At 43.1% G+C, this 19977-nt stretch overlaps 1 protein-coding gene across 1 annotated transcript in view; it reads left to right on the forward strand.

Annotated features, from left to right (window-relative positions):
- Positions 1–19403, forward strand: part of rhbdl3 (rhomboid, veinlet-like 3 (Drosophila)) — a 46319-nt gene extending 26916 nt beyond the window's left edge. Inside the window, exons 3-9 of the mRNA XM_076090737.1 lie at positions 1736–1894; positions 7541–7765; positions 8079–8227; positions 12756–12868; positions 17520–17620; positions 18233–18293; positions 19132–19403. Coding sequence (XP_075946852.1) covers positions 1736–1894; positions 7541–7765; positions 8079–8227; positions 12756–12868; positions 17520–17620; positions 18233–18293; positions 19132–19403 — 1080 coding nt within the window. The remainder of the gene's footprint in view (positions 1–1735; positions 1895–7540; positions 7766–8078; positions 8228–12755; positions 12869–17519; positions 17621–18232; positions 18294–19131) is intronic.
- Positions 19404–19977: the final 574 nt, after the last annotated feature.

Genomic DNA, 19977 nt, shown 5'->3' on the forward strand with positions numbered 1-19977 from the left:
AAATGTGGTCTTCTCACAGTTATAGAGAAAGCCTATAGTCATTTTTATAAAGTGGGTCCCCAGAAAAAATACACTAATCTGATTGTTGATGGAGGCTTAATAGAACAGACGGACGGTGACCTCTTCGTGTGTGATCTCACATCTGAAGAGTTATTCTATGCCATATATCTTCCAAACACTTACTGTACCGAGTGTGCTGTATATCATTAGCATACCTGCCACACAGAAACAAGGATGCTTATTTGGAGATAATCCTCTCATCATATACCAAAATACTGCAGCCACACAAGCTGCATAAAATCAATTTTTCAGGCCAAGTGTGAGTGATTATAACCGCCAGATCTCACGGATGACATTGAGTGGAAAGTGTACTGACAACTGCAGCCTTAACAGCTAAATAAACAAAGAAGGAAAAAAAAGCCTTATCACTGTTAGGTAAGACGAGGCAGAGCCAAAACCTCTTCTCCCCGTTGTCATTTGGTGGAGCTGCCAGCCTGGCTTTACTCAGCGTCTGCCAACAGCGGCGTACGGCAAACACACACTCACGCACACACACACACACACACACACACCTGCGTGCATGCGCGCAGCCTCTATTTCTGGTTCAGGGGTGTTGGAATCTGGCAGGCGTCTCATAATGTCTGAATGTCACATCTTTATGCATGAATGCACTGTATTTACACACACAGGCGCGGATACACTCGCGTACGCACATTTGCAAATATACAGATACTGAGACGCACAGAGCTACACATTCATATACACACTCTCACACACAATGCATATAGCAGCTGTCTTCCGCCTGCATCCACAAACAACCTGACATTCAAACCAAATACTCAAGTCCTTCATACATGTATTCCAGGCCAGTTTGTCCTCAGTTGAACAGGCAAATACTGTCACACAGCTGCAGTGTTTTTCTTTAGTTTTATCCTTGTTTTAGAGGATCAAGAGCAGCTTGATTTTTAGGAGTGCAGGCAGAATTACTGGCAGTCTGTTCCACTTGAAACAGAATAGGCTATAATAAGGGTCTTTGCTCATTTCTCTGCAATCTGCTCTCCTTAGATATAGTTTACAACACGAAACACAAACATAATCTACACGTTTACATTTTCTGTATTTTACAAGTGGCACTTTCACTCCAAATTGTCACTTAAGATTTTGAAGCCCAAAGATATTAAGTGCTAAGGAAAGAAAAGAGTGTGTGGGACCAAGACGTCAAAGCCGGAGGAAAGTGCAGAGCTCTTTTCACATTTGAGTGCTTGAGTGATCGCTGCTCTGAAGGCTTTTGGAATTCCCAGATTTTTTAAATATCTTTGGTTTTGTCAGAATGTCTGGTGTTACATTTGAATGCCTACTCTTTTTCTGGCTTTGAATAAGCAGAAGTACGGCCTTGTGGTTAATTGTGGTCATTTCAAAGCGAAATCCAAAGCTGTTAAAAGTCACTGCTGCGTTTCCACCGTTGGGCCTTTTTGGAGCAATTAGGGCTCATTTATAAGATGCTCAAACTGTGACTAAACCACTGCTGATGACTTTGAGCTTTTAATGTTTGACTGCACATAAAATTATGCACTGGGGGGGATATTGCCCGCTCATGAACTTCTCACATGTTTATTTGAATCTGGTGATTATTTGATGTACCGCATGGGCCTGTAATCTATAGAGAGAAGACGTATTTGTGTCTATTCTATTTATTTTACACTTTTGCATGGTCTGTGTTCGTGTTCATTTGCAGTATGACCCAGAGGATTCGGGCTTCATCAGTACGGAGCGGTTCAGGGACCTGCTGGCGACCCACGGCTCTGAGCTTGACCCCCACAAACTGGAAGTCCTGTTGGCCCTCGCCGATGGCAACGCCGACGGGAAGATCTGCTACCAAGACTTTGTCAACCTGGTGAGATGTTTGAACCTTTCATAGGCTTGGTGTTCAGTGGAAATCAATTGTTTATTGGCGCCTCTGCCCTTACTTCTATGTACTTCTATGTGCTTGCATACTGTGGTTTTCATATCAAGTCTGACTCATGAATCTGATGATTTAGGACTTTAACACCAAAGACTCTTGACTTCACTGAGACCTTGTACCTTTTGACTTGTAATCCTCCACAAGCCTCAAAGATTAAATATTACACAAAAAGGCCGCATCAAATCAGCTCGTCATTTTCCGGACAGTGGATATTCTTTAAATCAGTCCGTCAGCAGCTAATCATGTAAGGGGAGGAAGTGCAGACCTGCAAAATGATACCTCCGATTGTCACATTCACATACAAAACATTCAGCTCATAAATTACAAATGAATATACTGTGACTGAGAAAAAACACACACAAAGAAACACTAGATCATTTTGCCTTTAAATACAAACTACACAAACATTTACTTTTAATTAAAAATTGACTTTTTTAATGACTGGAAACACAAATTTTAGGATTTAGTCTTGACTAGTTTCTTGACTCAGTCCATAATAGCCAAGAACTGAGACTTATTTGTGACTTGCAAAACCACATTTGTGTCCCACCTGTCCACCTAATCTATACTCGTTTTTTTTTTACTCTCACACATCAAACTTTTTTTTTTCTCTTTCTATTTTTACATCCAGCCCTAAAAGCCATACTCCAAAATCAGCTCAGCTGCGAAGTGGAGAGACTTCCTCATAAAAAAACGACTCTCAGTCTGGCGATAAATTCCTCTCTCGACGCTCACCTTGCCCCACTTTCAGCTTCACCTTCAAACTGCAGCCTGCTGCTGTTTGTCCATGGTCTCACTCAAGCATCTCCAGCTGTGCTCGCTTGCCTCATAACCTTCTCATTTTCTGTTTTCCGCTGTCTTGCTGCTGTTCCTCATGGGAGGCCGAACTGCTGACCCGGGACGGTGTGGAGTGGGATCGCAGTGGGAGTAGCTGTGTGGCACACATTACACGTCAACTACTGGGTGGCAGTGAGGGGCGTGTGCGTCTGTAGAGACTGTATTGGGAATTCAGTGTTGCCTGCGAGTGTGAGTTCGACCATCTCTCCCTCTCTCTCTCTCTCGTTCCTCAGAGCTGCTTATTGTCTGATACAGTGGGTGAGGGATGAGCCGGGTAGGAAGCTTGAAAAATGTGAAAAGGGCTTTTTGCTGCTAGTTCCCAATTGGTGCATTCATGTCACGTGACAGGCGGTGGGTCATGGCGTGCAACTGAAAGTGGGACAGAGAGGAATGGGGTGCCGGCATCTGTGTGTACATTCACTTATTTTTTTTTTTCTGAGTTGCTATTGTGTCCACCCCCTCACTGGTTTATACATTCACAGAGGCAGCCACAACAGAAGCTACACACAGGGAGGGAGAGGGGCGGGGGGGGGGGGGGGGGGGGGATATAGTAGGGACATGTATTCATGATTATGGTAATATACTGTGCAATGAATGAGTAAGAGCGAATACAATTAGTTTTATTCGTCGAATCGATTAGTTAATCATTTATCAAGCAAAAATGCCAAAGATTTGCTTGTTCCAGTTACTGAAATGTGACGATTAGCTGCTCTCTTTTATTTTTTTAAATAATTGTAAAACATATTTGGTCCTATACGCTGAAAGTAAGAGTGTCCAGCTCTGTTTCAGGAGACGGTTATGGGCTAAATGTTGGGTGTTATCTACAAGGATTTCTGCAAATGTGAACCCACACTAGTGTGAAAAGCTTGTAAATATGATATGAATAGCTCAAGGAATGTAGGGTATGTAACGACATAATGGACCTTCTAAGGGGCAGGCTTTAATGGTCTCCAAAGGTCAAAGGAGTCAAAGCCAATATGGGAGCTTGAGAGAGAGTTATAATTCTTCCAGCGAGTTATTTGTCAGTGCCTGGTTTCTGTTGGTGCATCTCTATCTCTCCAGCTCTTCTGCCTTCACAGAAGGAAGGAAAGAAGGAGAATAGAAGTGGAGAAGGAGGCGAGGACAGACAAACTGTGAGGGGTTTATTTGTCGCGCCATCTCCCCTTAGCGCCGCGGCTCTGACTTCCATCAATGTGATTGTCAGTAATTGCCTGCTCACTGCTTCGTCACAGTCGACGTTCAAATCGCGGCTCACTCCCTCTCTTTACCTTCTCCCTCGGCCTCTCTTCTCTTGCACAAGCTCTAAGTTTCTCCTTCTGTCCATCCATCTTCTGCTGTCTGCCTCTCTCTCATAAAATGCACTGCGTCTGTTCTTGGTAGAAGCTGGCTCAGTAATATACTCAGTATATCCTCAGTAATATATATATATATATATAAATATATATATATATATATATATATATATATACCCAGAGTGGGATGAAATTGTGGAATGATCATGATGGATCTGTACCGGTGCTTACGGCTGCACTCATATATATCCTGTGTGTATGCCTGATGCAGTCATAATATCGAAAACGGCTGACGCTGGTGCGGGGGCGTTATGTCTTCGGGGTATCCGTCCTTCCTTCTGTCCATTTGTCCGTCCATTTCTCGTGAATTTAGGTCCTGTTTTTCATGGTTTGGGCTTCGTAGTACCAATGAAAGTAAATCTTAATGCTACAGCGTGATGTTTTAGACAATAGTTTCCTTCCAACAGTTTATGGAAGCTCCTTTCCTGTTTCAACATCATCAAGTCTGGCTGGGGCCTCTTTGTTGCATGTTGGCAGGGGATACCAAAAAACAAAAAGAAGTTGAAGAAGAGAGAAAGAAGTCTGGCATGTCCTTGCATTGGCCAAACAAATACGTCCAAGTACACATTCCTGGTAGATTATACTTTGTAGAGTGAATGCTGTGTTTCTAATGTTTACGATTGACAAAAGATGAAATGATTGTAACTCATGGACCTATTTCTCAAACTGGAATCCCTGGATTGTATCTTACTGGGACCTGAAACAACATGACCTTATCAACGCAGTCCCTTTAATTACATTTTTGTTGGTCCCTCTTTTCCAGCCTTTTTCCTCTTCCTCTACTTCCATTTGTCCTCCTCTGTTTCTCCCTTTCTCCCTCTCTGGTTTATGTCTCTCTCCCCTCTCCTTCTCCTCTGGCTGTTTTCCATCGATCAAACGGTGAAATTGTCTCTTGCTGGCCGAACACCCATTTGCCCCCTTCACCTCTTCCTTTCCCTTCTCCCCTCTCCTCATGCCAGTGGGTAAACGGGCAGGACGTCATTCTTTCTTTTGTGTCCTACAAAGAGGAGAGGAATTGCAGTCACTTCACACGAAGAATTGACTGTCTTTATGGAGCACAGCTGCCTTGGGGAGGTCTGTCTGACTGTCTGTCTGTCTGTGTGTGTGTGTGTGTGTGTGTGCGTGTATCTGTGTGTGTGTGTGTGTGTGTGCGTGTGCGCACTCTCTTTGCGGTCCAGAAGTGGCCATGGTAACGCGTAATCATTTTCCCACAGTTCTCTGTGCCCAACATAAAGGCTGAAATAATTGGCTTTTTTCTGCCGTTTATCTCCAAACGGTGATCCGTGCGGAGACACTAAAGCCTCATTAAACAGCACCAGAAGAACGATCAGCCAACTGTTCCTTCATACAGAGATTTTATTGATATTCTGATTTGACATCTGTCGTCTTATATCGCTCTTTTCTCCTGGCTGCGTTTTCTTCTTCCAACTCTGTCAAATTGAAATGAATTGTGATGTGTACCTTGGTGTTCACAGATAAGTATCTCCGCTATTTTCCAACTAAAATGTCATCTTATTTCTGTGTTAAGTTTGCGTTTGCTGTTGAATAAACATCAACACTTTAAAGTTGTGGCTTTTGAAGTTGCACTAGTTATATCCATATGTGTTTTTTATTATACTTTTAATGCCGATAGCACATTACATTAATTTATTTTGCCAATCTCTCTGCTTGCTAAAAACAATATCACTCACCTGTGTTGCCTTAAAGTAACATCCACCAACTGACACATCTGGGCTTCCTCCAATCCGAGAGACACAAACACAGTAGTAGGGTTGAGTAATGGAGTGTGACATAAACAGAACAACTAAGGAAGAGTCTGTGGGAGTGGAGTGGCACCGGAGTCATTGCATCGTCATGGAGAACGTTGTGAAACACACAGCAAGTGTAGTAAAAGGCACAAAGCTCGTACTGTTACTGAATTCTTGCCCCTCAAAGAGGAACAGTTTTAAAATGGTACTGTATGAAGCTTGTGATCTTGGGCGGATTATGAGACAATGGGCCGCCGGGCACAGACATGCAAACGACCCCACCACCTCTCCTACATACGAGCAAGGCACACAGACTTTATAGTTTACTCTTCGTGTGTTGTGTTGTGTGGTTTTTTTGTAGTTGTTATGCAATTTTTTGGGGTTTTTTGTGTCCCTATGTGGTTGTTTTGCCCCTTTTTGTAGTTATTTTGTGTCTTTGCAGTTATTTTGCGCCTCTTTGTGATCATTTTGTGGTTGTTCTGAGTCTCTTCATTATCCAGGTGAAGGACAGGGGGGGGACCGCTGACACTTTGGGCCCCTGGGCCTATACCCGTCAAGCCCGTTCAGTGATCCATCCGCGTGTAGATAATAGTTGGTGCACCCGGATGAAGGTTGTATTTCCCTGTATGCCGAGTACATTTTCAACCCTTGCTTCGGGATGAGGAATAGACGCACGCGCTCTGATTACCTCTGCCTCTAAATGTCAAGGACACTATATCAGAGCTATAACTAACCTCTTGGTCCTCTAGGGGACGTCCTCCAATTTGAACATGAGATTTATAATCGAAAAAAACATCTTTCAAATCCTCACTGTGGACATATTCACCATTGTGTGTCAAGTTTGTGCATGTATGTTCAACTGAAAATGTGCGCACGTGTGTGTTTAGACTGCCTTCATGTAGCTGCGCTGGATTTACGTGTGTTTGAAAATGACAAGCCCACCGTTTGAAAAATGTGACACCTGAGCTCTACAAACAGCAGCACTAAATCAAAATAGATGGCAGCCCTCTTGAGACGAGAGCAGAGAAGTCATTTTGTCAGGTTTAAAAATAAAAACTGATACCGACTGGTGGGGATCTTCTCTGAATGATGAACTACTTGTGAGGTCACCGCCCATCAAAAATGAACCTATATAGATGTTTGGAAATGAACTCTTCACAGACAGAGAGGGATTAAGAGAGGGGTTTGTTGGTTGCTCGGTGATGCTACAGTCATTCTGTTGCCATGGCGAGGTGGAAGGGGTCCATCAGCGTGCTGGACTGATGAGTGTGTGTGTGTGTGTGTGTGTGTGTGTGTGTGTGTGTGTGTGTGTGTGTGTGTGTGTGTGTGTGTGTGTGTGTGTGTGTGTGTGTGTGTGTGTGTGTGTGTGTGTGTGTGTGTGTGTGTAGCCTGTACCCAGAATGCATTGAGACTCCGTTTGTACATTGTACATTGGATATATTTAATAAAGTACCTTGGTTCACATGTTAAATAAAACTGGATGATGTTATATTAAAACGCGCTGAACCATTTGTAGTAACCCTCCTCCTTCTTTCTTCCTTTCTGGCCTTCCTCCTCTCTCTCTTTGCCTCCCGCTGTCTCCTCTTCCACCCCGGCATACCCCTTCGTCACCTTCCTCTCCTCCGTCCTCTTTTCTCCAGATGAGCAACAAGCGCTCCAACAGTTTCCGGAGGGCCATCCTGCAGGGGAGCAGGCAGCTAAAAGGCTGCAGTCTCAGAGATGAGGCGGGCTTGGGGCTGTCTCAACGGCTGGTCCGACACGTTGCCTACGAGACGCTGCCCCGTGAGGTCGACCGCAAGTGGTACTTCGACAGCTACACCTACTGTCCCCCACCCTGGCTCATCCTGGCTATTACCATTGCTGAGGTACATTGTTTTGGGGAGGGTGAGACCAATATGTGTTCTAAAGCTTGTCTAAGGTTCGCTGAAGAGTTTTTGACCACTTCTGAAAGCACGCCCGTACACATGTATGCACTCGAGCGCGTGGGTGAGGGACTAAACAGTCCTATCAACTGCCTGCAAGCCACACAACACAGAAAAAACTTGAATATTGTGCATGTAAATGATGATATGATGTCCATGTTTCACATTGTTTCATTGTGCTTATTGTGGCGCGAATATTGATTCCACTCCCCCTGAAAATCACACATTCTGTGTTTATTCACGCGTGTTCTCCCAGGTAGCCGTGTTCATGTACTATGGGCTCCAGCTGGACCGCTTGGTCCTGCAGGTCTCCAGCCCGTCCTTCCTAAAGAGCCCCTTACCTTACCACCCGCAGCTACGAGCCCAGGCCTGGAGATACCTCAGCTACATTTTCATGCACACTGGGTGAGTTCACGTCTAAGCGTTTTCTGGAATTGTTTCAAGGGTTGTGCGTGTGACACTATCGGAGGGCGAAATATCATATTGAAAGTGAAACACAAACTAGAGCTACTGCATATCTATGAGGCCTCGGGTGGTTTGGGTTTGTGACATTTAAAAGATTCAGTGAGCCAGAGCTTGTTCCGCAACAATGTCATTAACAAAAATACACAGTGCAATTAATATCCAGTGAAACACTCCAACTGAAAGCAATTAAATCCTTTTCAGTCATGAGGGAGAAATGCAGATAAGGAAGAGGAGATGAGGGAGTTGTTAATGAGTCTTTGGATGCATTTCGTAATACTCAGTGAAAGAAGTTAGAAAACAAATAAGCAAGTTCCTAAACAAGCAATTATTTTTGGAATATTCTTGTAATGTGTATACTGCAACTTAATAAAACCTACCATTACACTTCCTCAGCTTATCTGTCCTCTCCTCTTCTCTCCTCTCCTCTCTTCTCTTCTCTTCTCTTCTCTTCTCTTCTCTTCTCTTCTCTTCTCTTCTCTTCTCTTCTCTTCTCTCCTCTCCTCTCCCACTACAAGCACCACAGACTATTTTATATTCAGTTTAAGCCAGGTTCATCCAGATTTAATTAACCTTCTGGGTATATGTAGTCTCAGGCAATAGTGAGAACTAATGAAATGGTAATTTAATTAGCAGAACCTGGAGGTGCCAGGGAAAGACGGTAGGGATGACAGTGTGTTGATAAAAGATGAAGTACAAGGATTGAATGGAAGGATAAAGAGAAGGAAGGTGGGATGTTTAACATTCACCGATTACACAGGAACTTATTGAAATGATTTCAGTCCTCAGGGGAATTGGTTGTAAAAAAAAAAAGAGCCTGTGGGAATAATCTTTTGTCCAGCAATGCTTCCAATTTTATATGGCAATGGTTTATTTATTGCTGACATGGAAACATCAGCAACATCTTTCTAATAGTAAAATCATATTCTTTGTGGTTTAGCAGTCATTCTGTACATGTTGTACATGTTACTTTTTAATCCTGATGATTAGAGAAAGAACATGCCACACTGATATGATGATGATGATGAACATTTAAAACTCTCTAAATTGCCATATCGCATCCTTTTGGTTAAATCCTCATCGAGTGCATTTAGTCACCTTGATTTCCTTTAGTCTAGCATATTTTGTGTTTTAGGCACACAACTTCTGAACTATGTGAGGCTGATCAAAAATGACTTTCAATAATTCAGGGGGTATAAACATTTCATTACTGGTTCAAACTGGATCCTTGGGGGTGACGGCCCAGAAGAACATTGGTCGTTACGCTTGCCGGCTTAACCGGTTCGGCTCATTTGCTAATACTGATACCAGAGCCACTGGGAGAGACCTTCATTAGAAGGCACTTCAAGACACATTTCTCAATGTCTCTGTATTGTACAAGGAGGTGAAGTACATGGTAATAAATCAGGGTAAAATCCAGAGCACGGGGCTTCATAAGGGAAGCCAAAGGCGGTGTGGCAGCTCGTGTGAGTCGTACCAATGGCACAATAAGCGCCCCACACTTTTTGTAACATCCTAGAAAAATATTTTCCTTCACATATTCTCTAATTAAATGTATATTTTCTGTGATTTTGAGGCTTTTCAAGAGACCCAAAGTAACTGCGTTCAAATCTTCCCAGATTCAGACCTGTTTCTTTATTTAGATATAATTTACTAGCGACTGAGAGAAATCATCAGTGCGAGTGTGGAAAGACCTTTAGCAAAGGTCACGGAAAGGAATAGAAACCAGGACACTCCATTCACATATCTTTACGTGCATTTTGAAGTAACTCATTAGAAAAGCTGTATTTTTCTCTTGTAGATGGGTTAGATGGCCAAAACGACTTGTTTTGTTTGTGGTTCGCAACCTCTACTTCTTCTACTCTGTTTACTGGCGGATTACAGCCTTGCGTAACCTATAGCGCCAACTTCTGACCAGACTACAGTGTAGATCAACTACATTAGCTCCAAACCCCTTGATGGAAACACACCTTATTGTCATTTCTTATTTGCGACATTTCAAAAGTTTGTTTAAAATTCTCTTGACACATGATCCACCAGTACAGACAGTACTGGGCTGTTTACCATTCAGTACCCAGTGCTTATCATTTTTAACAGGAAAGCTTCTGTGACTGACTGATGCCAATAATATATATATATCACTTTTGCCTACACACACTCTCACCCTCTCCCTCTCTCTTACACACACACAAACAAACACACACTTCTCTCTCTCGCACACGTCTACCCACCATGTAATCCTATCAACAGCTCAGTAGAACTGATCCTTCCCAATTCTCAACACTAAAACAGAGTGTAAATATTGGCCCCAAAACATCACTCAGTAGAGCATTATGCAGACTCTCGCTCTCTTTTTTTTTTACCACTCTTTCACTCTGTATCACACACAAAAACGGTGTATCCGTAGCAGTCCAGGAAAACTTCAGGAAGATTAACTTTCTGCAAGAGTTAACCATGCTTCTATACATGTTTCCGCAAAATATTTCTCTCGGTATGACTGCATCACAATCTTTCCATCAGCTTGATGCAGCTGAGACGTAAAAATAAGTTTCACTTATTTAGTTCAGTGAACTCTTTTATTGAGCACCCTGAAAGGCCGTGGTCATCTGGACACAATAGGACCTCTCATGGGTATCCACAGATCTGCCTGACAGTGCAGCCCGTCCCTCACAGCCTCATTAGCAGTATAGAAATAGATAGCCGTTGTTACCTGGAGTGGAGTTGTCCTTGTGCATTCGGACAGGCCTCTCCAAGCTAATCAATACCCCACATTGTCTCTGTGATCACTGGAACGATCCTGGAACGGCATTGCAGCCGAGGTGGCTGGGGTGTTTCAAACTAAATACATCATCGTCCTTGTCTTGTTTTAGTTGTCTGTGTTGGTTTGTTTGGGGAAGGCTTGTATTCATTTCTGGGATGTAGAAGCTGTTTGTTGAATGACCGCACAGACAGAACACACAGCGCTCAGCCGTTCAGTTTGTCAAACTGTCGAACTGTCAAACTGTCGAATTAAATCTCTCTTTTAGCAATGTGAAACAGAAATGACAGCATAATTCAGAAATATAGAGGAGTGGAGTGATTGAAAGCGAGTGAGAGACAATGATGACGACGAGAGAGAGAAAGAAGGAAGGATGGATTATGCTAGCTGCTGTGTCCGTGCTGCTGACTGACGTTTGGCTGGAAGGATTTTCTAGCCATGAAGGGCATAGTGTGTGTGTGTGTGTGTGTGTGTGTGTGTGTGTGTGTGTGTGTATGTGTGTGTGTGTGTGTGTGTGTGTGTGTGTGCGCATGCATTTGAGAGAGAGAGAACAAGTTTTTCCTTTTTCTCACCACCTAAAATCTTTTTAAACTGGCTGTTGTTTAAAGGTACAGTTCTTCTCTCCAAAATAATGGGACTATATGAAACTGGACTTGTGGTGCTCAGTGCGCCAAAAAATGTGTTCCTTTCAGGCTGCTTGTGATTGCAAGTTTGTAATAAATAAAATAAGTCCATTATGGTTTGAAAAATGATTGGAGAAATGAATTTGTAACAAGGCACTGAGTGAACATTGGTGTGTTTGATTTGCAGTGTCAAGTAGCCACAATGAAAACAGTAAATATAGCATTAAAACACTGCCAAACAGCGTTGTTAACAATTAAGTTGTCATTTTTGTTCGTACTCAATAGCTGCACACAAACATGAATTCTTCCCAGTGTAAATATTTACTGTGCAGACTCGCCCACCATCTCTCTCTCCGTCTTTCCCTTTCTTGTCAAAAGTTTCAGTCTAAAAATGTTTTTTAAGCCTTGCCAGGTTGATTTGCTCAAAACAAAAACATTGTATCTACTGTACTGTACTGCTGAGAATTAGATTTTTTGTCTGCACTGATCAACTGAAAATGAAGCATAAGATTTGATGCCTTTTTGTGTGTGTGGGGAAAAATGTTGGGATTGTTGGTTGGACAAAACAAGACTTTTGAAGACGTCAACTTTGGCTCTCAGAACTATCGGAACTATTTTTTTCAGCAAAAAGTCTCTGCGTGTTGTGTGGATTATTCAGAGTAACTGGGGCAATGGTTCTAGAAAGACACACTGATTCAGTGTCATTTTCCTTTGAGCACAATGAAAAATACTCTACGGGCACTTTTCACTCTATTGAGGTACATTAGTTCATGTTGTTCATTGAATGAAATTGTATTTCTCTTTATTTCACACTTAAATAAGGTATATAAGAATATTATCAGAATCAACAACTAACACCAAATTAGTAAAACTACAAATATCACCTTATCTCTGATTACATTTTATATGATTATTACATTTATGTTATTATTGTGGCTCCTTTTCTTGATTTATTATGGATTAAATTTTAACACTGACTCACTTGGGGTGTGTGTGTGTGTGTGTGTGTGTGTGTGTGTGTGTGTGTGTGTGTGTGTGTGTGTGTGTATGTGTGTGTGTGTGTGTGTGTGTGTGTGTGTGTGTTCTACAGGATTGAACACCTGAGCCTGAACATGGCCATGCAGCTGCTGGTGGGAGTCCCTCTTGAAATGGTCCACGGAGCCCTGCGGATTGGACTGGTCTACGCGTGTGGTGTGCTGGCAGGTGGGCATGTGGTCACACACACACACACACACACATGCATGCATGCAACAATTGCAATCTCAGTCCTTCTCCACTCACTGCATACATTTCCCTCCCTCTTATCTACACACTCACTCTACCCCCGAGACAAACCCACACACACTATAGAGTTTTCCCTTTCAACTCCAACGTTGTTCCATTTGCTTGTTGCATGTTTTTTCACTCATTCAACGGCCTATCGTGTTGCAGCCAGTGTGTTGGTGGATACCGGTCAATGAGAATATTTAGCGTATGTGTGTGTGGGATGTTGAGGACAGATGGCCTTGTGTTTCTGTTTCCCTACCAGACATGTTGAGATGCAGGGGGTGTCCCATCAAAGCCCCCGCGTCCCCCTACGGCCATGTACAATCGGGCCGAGCAGAGAGAGTCATCTCAAATGGAGCTCAGTCGGAAGAACACAAACACAGTAATAATGAAATAGGAAGGGGGAGTGTGTGGGGTAGGGGTGAAGAGAGAGAGAGAAGACGGAGGAGGGTAGATGAATTCATAAGTGTTAATAAGGCTGAGAGGGTTTGGAGAGGGTGCACATGATATGAAAAAAACATCTAGATGAGAGAGGAGTGGAGGTGGGTGAGATTTAGGGGAAACCTGAGCGAGCAACTACAAATTAGTAAAGAAAAACAAAAAAAACAGACATGAATGAAATGTCACCGCTCCCTTCCTACTTCGCTATCAACCCCAGGCACTGATGCATTTTCAGTGCCTAACCTAACCGTGAGTTGCTATTTCTGTGTGCGTGTGCGTGTGTGATCATGAGCTACTGCATCAACAAAGTCATCCACTCCACAATGTGTTGGTTTCCTTCCCCAAAACAAACAGTTTAGGCATTTTTTTGTTTGCTTTTTTTGGTGTCCAGGGGCGACACTTTTAGGTACGAGGTAACTGGAGTGGAATTATTGAGCTACTGTTTAAAGATTTTCAGGTTTGGAAACGTGATGCCTTGTGGCAGTGAGTATGTGTGTGTGTGTGTGTGTGTGTGTGTGTGTGTGTGTGAGAGAGCAGGAAAAAGCAGAGATTATTGTGGGATATTTATTGCAGCCAGTGCGATTTTGTTTAATATTCATGAAAATGATGTCTCTATTTCTCTCTCTCCATGTCTGAGTGTCCATCTGTGTTTGTGTGAGTGTGTGTGTGTGTGTGCGTGTGTGTGTGTGTGTGTGTGTGTGTGTGTGTGTACGTGCAGGGGTCAGTGACAAACACCCTGGGGATACCAGCTGTGGTGGCCTGTAGTATTAACCTCGAATTGAAATGAGAAGGAAACGCGCCATAAATCACACACACACACACTTACGTACGCACACAGACCAACACGCACACACAAACACACGCAAGTCTGTTGTTTTAATTAGATATTGACCGCCAGGGGAAGAGGAGAGGCACGCTTTGGTTGTGTTTGGCTGTGATGGCTGGGTTTGTTGTGTCTGACTTGGCTTTTTTTTTCCATTTTTTGGCAGCAGAAGGACTTTAGCCAAAGTCACAACTCTAATAATATTCAGCATCTAGCAACACGTGGGTGGATGTGATAAGCTGATATTTGCGGCATATGTTTTATGGCTGCAGTTATGTATGATAATTTGTATGGCATGTTTGACTTTATTGGATAGTAAACAGTATAGATAGATAGGAAAATGAATGATTTCATTTCCACTGACATTTACTGTTTTTGAATTCCTTCATATTTTTATTCTCAAATATGTCACAAAAATCAGTTGACTGTAGAGAGAGAGAGAGAGAGAGAGAGAGAGAGAGAGAGAGAGTGTGTGTCAGTATGAGTACATCAGTAAGTGAGCGCGTCACCGTTCAAACATACTTCAGTGTCAATTTCTTACATGCTCTTTGTTATTTAATGCCATTTCAGCCGTTTGGCGTAATCCTGGAGTGTTTTCGACAAGTGGTAGACAACGTAAACAATCAGTTACAACGTAGACAACGACTTTAAATTTGCTACACGATGAGATTGTGTGAACAACAAGCAATTGTGAACAGAGAGGGGCTCAGCTGGCACAGAACAGGGGTCAGGGCAGAGGTCAGAGGCCAAGTAATGACTCAGAGAGACGTCGATGGCCCTCTAGGGCCAACACAAACTCTGACACTTTAATGGAATCAGTGGACTTGCATGCAAACACACAAGTACTCACTTATTGACAGCAAAGTAAACAAAGGTCGGCCTGTACAAAGAGCACAAGACAGGCGCAGCAACAGGCAAGGACAAGTGTACAACAACAAGCGATAAAGAGAACTCAAGCAACCCCAGACTGAACTATTGGCCAATGACTTTGTAGATTCAGTCAACTCAACTCAAAGCCGAACTGTTGACTTTTTTGTAGTTATGAGTGCTGATGTGCGTTACACTTTCCCCTCATGGTCTTCGTCTATGGTTTGGATGAACAGCCAAGATAAATGAGGTGCCACTTTCGACTCTAAAACCTACATGCCTCCTGGGGTCTCCTGAGGGACTATGAGAGACTGTGTCCTTGTGTGTGTGTGTGTATGTGTGTGTGTGTGTGTGTGTGTGTGTGTGTGTGTGTGTGTGCATGTGTGTGTGTGTGTGTGTGCGCGCAGACCCAACCAAACTAAAATAACGTTATCAAATCAAGGTAATTACAGGGATGGAGGTCATCCTGCCAGCTACACTTCCTAAACACAGGAAACAGGTGTTTAAGTGTCTGTAAGCCTGTCTACCTACATGCCTCCTGGGGCCTCCTGAGGGTGTGTGTGTGTGTGTGTGTTTGAAGAGGAAGGAAGCAATGTGGAGTGCTTTAAATAGTGTAATCTAGGGAGTGGCAATCTCTGTGCATGATACTGTTGCATTTTAATATTGACACTAATAAATTGATGGTAATAAGATATTCAGAATTAATTAAATGTGCTACCAGTTTTTTTTCCAGAATTCTCAATATTATTTTATTTTTTAATTTGAGAAAAGGATTCTTACGTGAATCCATTTTTCCTGTTAGAGAGAGGCAGACAGTGTATAAGCTAATGTGTGGGTTGGGGTTTGTAATCATTTAGCTGCTTAGATTATTACGCAGCAGTGTTTAATGACCTGGTGAGTCAGATGCTGTCATTACACCCCCTCGCTGTGCTGCCATTATGGTTCACACACCCTGAGAGGGCCACATATTAGGCAAATAAAGTCCTGTCATTTCACATGTCGCATATTTCAAATCACAGGGTTGGACGCCAGCACACTGATTTGGAACTCAGACGGGTTTATCCATGAGACATTTTTTTATATTTTCACTGCACTTCTGAAGGCTTATCAAACCCAAAGACACCACACAGCCTTCACGGCGGTGATTCAGTATAGACACACCTATACTACCATTTAGAATTATCTTTTGGTCATCCTTATTATATGGTAGTGAGATAATAGGCTATAAAACATGGAACCTCACATTCCCAACTAAATTCTACATCTTACATTCAGCAAAAACATCTTCAGAGTCCACAGAAACAGAGCATAACAAAGAACTGCAAATAAGAAAAGGCAAATTGGGGAGCCGCTTGCCTATTGAAACAAACAACAAATGACAGTGGTGCCAAATTCTGTATATGTTAATTCCAATGTGTACATGCATGCATTTATGTGTTATGCAAATATAGTATATTTGTATTTGAGAAAGAGAGAGAGAGAGCGAGTGGGAAGACCGTGGACGTGGGTGGACGTGGGCAGTCGTGTCTCATTAGCATCAAAAGTGTACACAGGTCAGAGCCGTGGGGAGAAGGGAAGGAAAAGACATACTGAGAAATGAGTGGATGAACAATGGAGAGAGCAAGAAAATAAGCAAAAGAGAGAGAGAACAAGAGAGTTTGTGCTTGCTTATTGTGATAGTAAAACTAAGCACATCTCTATCTCCTGTCTTTCCTTTATCCTGTGTCTTGTACACACACTGTGGTAAGAACACATTTCCCGTGGTGACTCTATCTCTGAATGTCCCCGCATTGAATGCGCGATTGGATCTTTTGTGCACGCGATGAATTGGTACCAAGGTGCTCAACAGAGCAATTCCCTGTTTGCGACAGTCCAATTTGTATGAATGCTTTTTGTCTTGGATAAAATCCCAGTGTGTGCTGGTACAGTATGCGCAAGCCTCTATTCACGAAGGCCTGCTTATGATACACCCACATTAAAAAGCCAGTCGCAAAGCGGCCTCTATGCCATTCAAAATAGATGTTTTCAGTGCACAAATGGTCACAGCTTGTACCAAAAAAACTGTTTAAATTAGTCAGTTAGTCACAGCATCTGCCAACATGATCCTCGAAGAGAAAAAATATTCCCGAATAGTGAAAGCTCAGACTCAAGATTGCAGCACTAGACACATTTCAAATAAACAAATAACACACTTTATCATTTAACATTATTTTGCATTATAGCATTATAACATTTGCACAAACTATATATATATATATACATTTATCCCCAAAATGGCCATCTGGTGTAGTTGAGTAAACATTCTCTCCTCACATCACATCAACTTCATCATCAAATGAAGATTTCCTAGTTTGAACGCATTATAGATTTACATTTTTTTTGTCTGTGATGCGAATGACACAAGAACGTCCTCATTTGTTTGTTTAGCTGAAGCGTGTTCCTCTATCACCACTACAGGGTCTCTGGCGGTGTCTGTCACCGACATGACGGCTCCAGTGGTCGGCTCATCCGGGGGAGTGTACGCTCTGGTCTCAGCACATTTGGCCAATGTGGTGATGGTAAGTTTTATTGCGTGTTATATGTTGGATGATTATCACATCACTACACAGAGCATTGCCACATTGTCAGAGCAGCCTGTTTTGGGGCCCGGCAGGTGCTGCTCTATCTACAGATGCCATACATTCCTCACCTCCAGTCCCCCCCCCCCCCCAAAGATCAGAAAGTGTGTGAGCGGGTGAATGTGACAAATTCCCATCCCACTGCACTCTCTCGACATATCTGCTCTGCTCAGTCAAAACTCCCCTTCTTGTGGGTCATCACAGACACATTAGGCAAAAGGCGCTCAAGGTGAACCTCTGTTATGTGTAATAGGGTCCTCATTATGTACCCTGCAAGATCCTCCACATTATTCCTGGAGTCGGGATGGAAGAGTTTGTCGTCCTCCTCTCAGCTGAAATCACATTATCTACCACGGCAGGAACAGATTGGGGGTCAGAGTGTCTCTGGGGCTTTCAGAGTTGACGTGAATTGGGCGAGATCTCGTATCATTTCATGACAGCATGTGTGTGTGTGTGACCTTCTAGCACAGTTTGTTTTGTCTTTATCATCGGAACTCAAAAAAAAGGGACCTTCTGAATTACTCCATCCTCTCTTTCTCTCTCTTTCTGTAGAATTGGTCGGGAATGAAGTGTCAGTTTAAGTTATTCCGGATGGCCATGGCTCTGGTTTGCAGTAAGTCTCAATAAAGATGCAACACACACCTTTCACCTCATTTTAAGAATACTTTTTCAACAAAATACTTTTAATCTGCTTGTTATGCTATTCCATCAACATACTTTAATCCTGCAGCAAAGATTCCTTATCTGAGAAATGTGATTTTGCTCCAAAGGCAGCAATATTAAACTTTCTGGCTTTGCAGTGTTTAGCATATAGAGGATTTCTAACTAAGTGATGCAAAGCTCGCCCCTATTCATTTTCTATGTGACACGAGCAAATCGGTTTGCAAGGCAGTGTGGGATTCTACGTCCTTACCTGTAGTGGATACATGTCTGTGAAGAGGAGAAGATCATTATCTTTCTTTTGTATGTCGCTATATCCTCCAAGATCACAGATTTAAACAAAAATCAGCTTGGCACAAAGTCAAGTCAATTTTGACTTGAAACTTGGTTGCTTACTTACGCAATGTTTGACAGCAAGTGAACTACTTCAACGTGCCCACAGCAATGAATTATAAAAGGTTATCTGAACTTCATATGAGATTTTGGCAGTTTGAGTGAGAAAAATCTTGTAAATATCTTAGTAAGTTTGGAGCCTTTTTTAGTACAAAATTCCTTTTTTTCTAATATTATCGCTCCACTGCAGCTCAGCATGGAAACGCAAACAGGGACCTGTAAAATCTTTGGCTCAATGGCGCTTTATAGTTGTTGGTAACAAATTAAAAGTCTAATTCCTCTACCTCATAGAATATATTGTTTCATTACATACATAAGTGTGTTGTAGTTGTCTGTAACTCCGTATGCAGACCTTGCTAATATTGTGTTTTCTCTCCCCTCCCTCTGTCTGCTCACAGTGAGCGTAGAGTTTGGTCGGGCGGTGTGGCTGCGGTTCTATCCACCGGCCTTTCCTCCGTGCCCCAATCCCAGCTTCGTAGCTCACCTGGGAGGGGTGATGGTTGGCCTGACGCTGGGTGTGGTGGTCCTGCAGAACTATGAGCAGCGGCTTCAGGAGCAGTCCCTGTTTTGGATCTTCTTGTGCGTCTACACCTTGTTCGTGCTCTGCGCTGTCTTCTGGAACATCTTTGCCTACAGCTTGCTCGACGTGCGACTGCCCCCGCCGCCTTGACTTGCTTGTTAAAGGCAGACTGCGCACCGCATCCCCCTTTATTCATGACCGCCTGGCTGGATGAGTCACCTCAGCCTAAGCCTCACCGTGGGGTCGTCTGACAGCCCCCCTCATCCTACATCCAGCTATCTGATGCAGGGATGCACTTGACATGGAGCAGCCCTTGCTGTCGGTCCCGTCATACCTTTTTCAGCCCACTTGTTCCCTTTTCTGGTTGAGCCTCACAATCGTTTCCGCTTACCATGCAAGCTAACCTTGTCTTGCTCTTTGTCTACATCTCTGTTGGACGTTTGTCCTCAAGCGTATCAGTCGGTGGGACTTTTGTTGCCAGCACAATGACAAATGAGAAGCCTCGAATCTAACTCAACAGAAACAAGCAGGAACAGTCCTGTCCACATGGCTTCACCTTCTCGGCCTCCTCCTCCTCAATCCAACGGTGCCTTCTCATGGAGATGTCAGCCTGATGAAAGTATTTCTGCACAGTTGCCTCTTATGTGGGCTGACAGCCGTAGAACCCTGCGGTTGCAATTGGTTTTCAGACAGAAGAGTTCCTGAAAATCCTGTAATCTGCCTG

Source organism: Anarhichas minor, unplaced genomic scaffold, assembly GCF_050575085.1.
Source record: "Anarhichas minor isolate MPS153535 unplaced genomic scaffold, ASM5057508v1 ptg000012l, whole genome shotgun sequence".
NCBI lineage: Eukaryota > Metazoa > Chordata > Actinopteri > Perciformes > Anarhichadidae > Anarhichas > Anarhichas minor.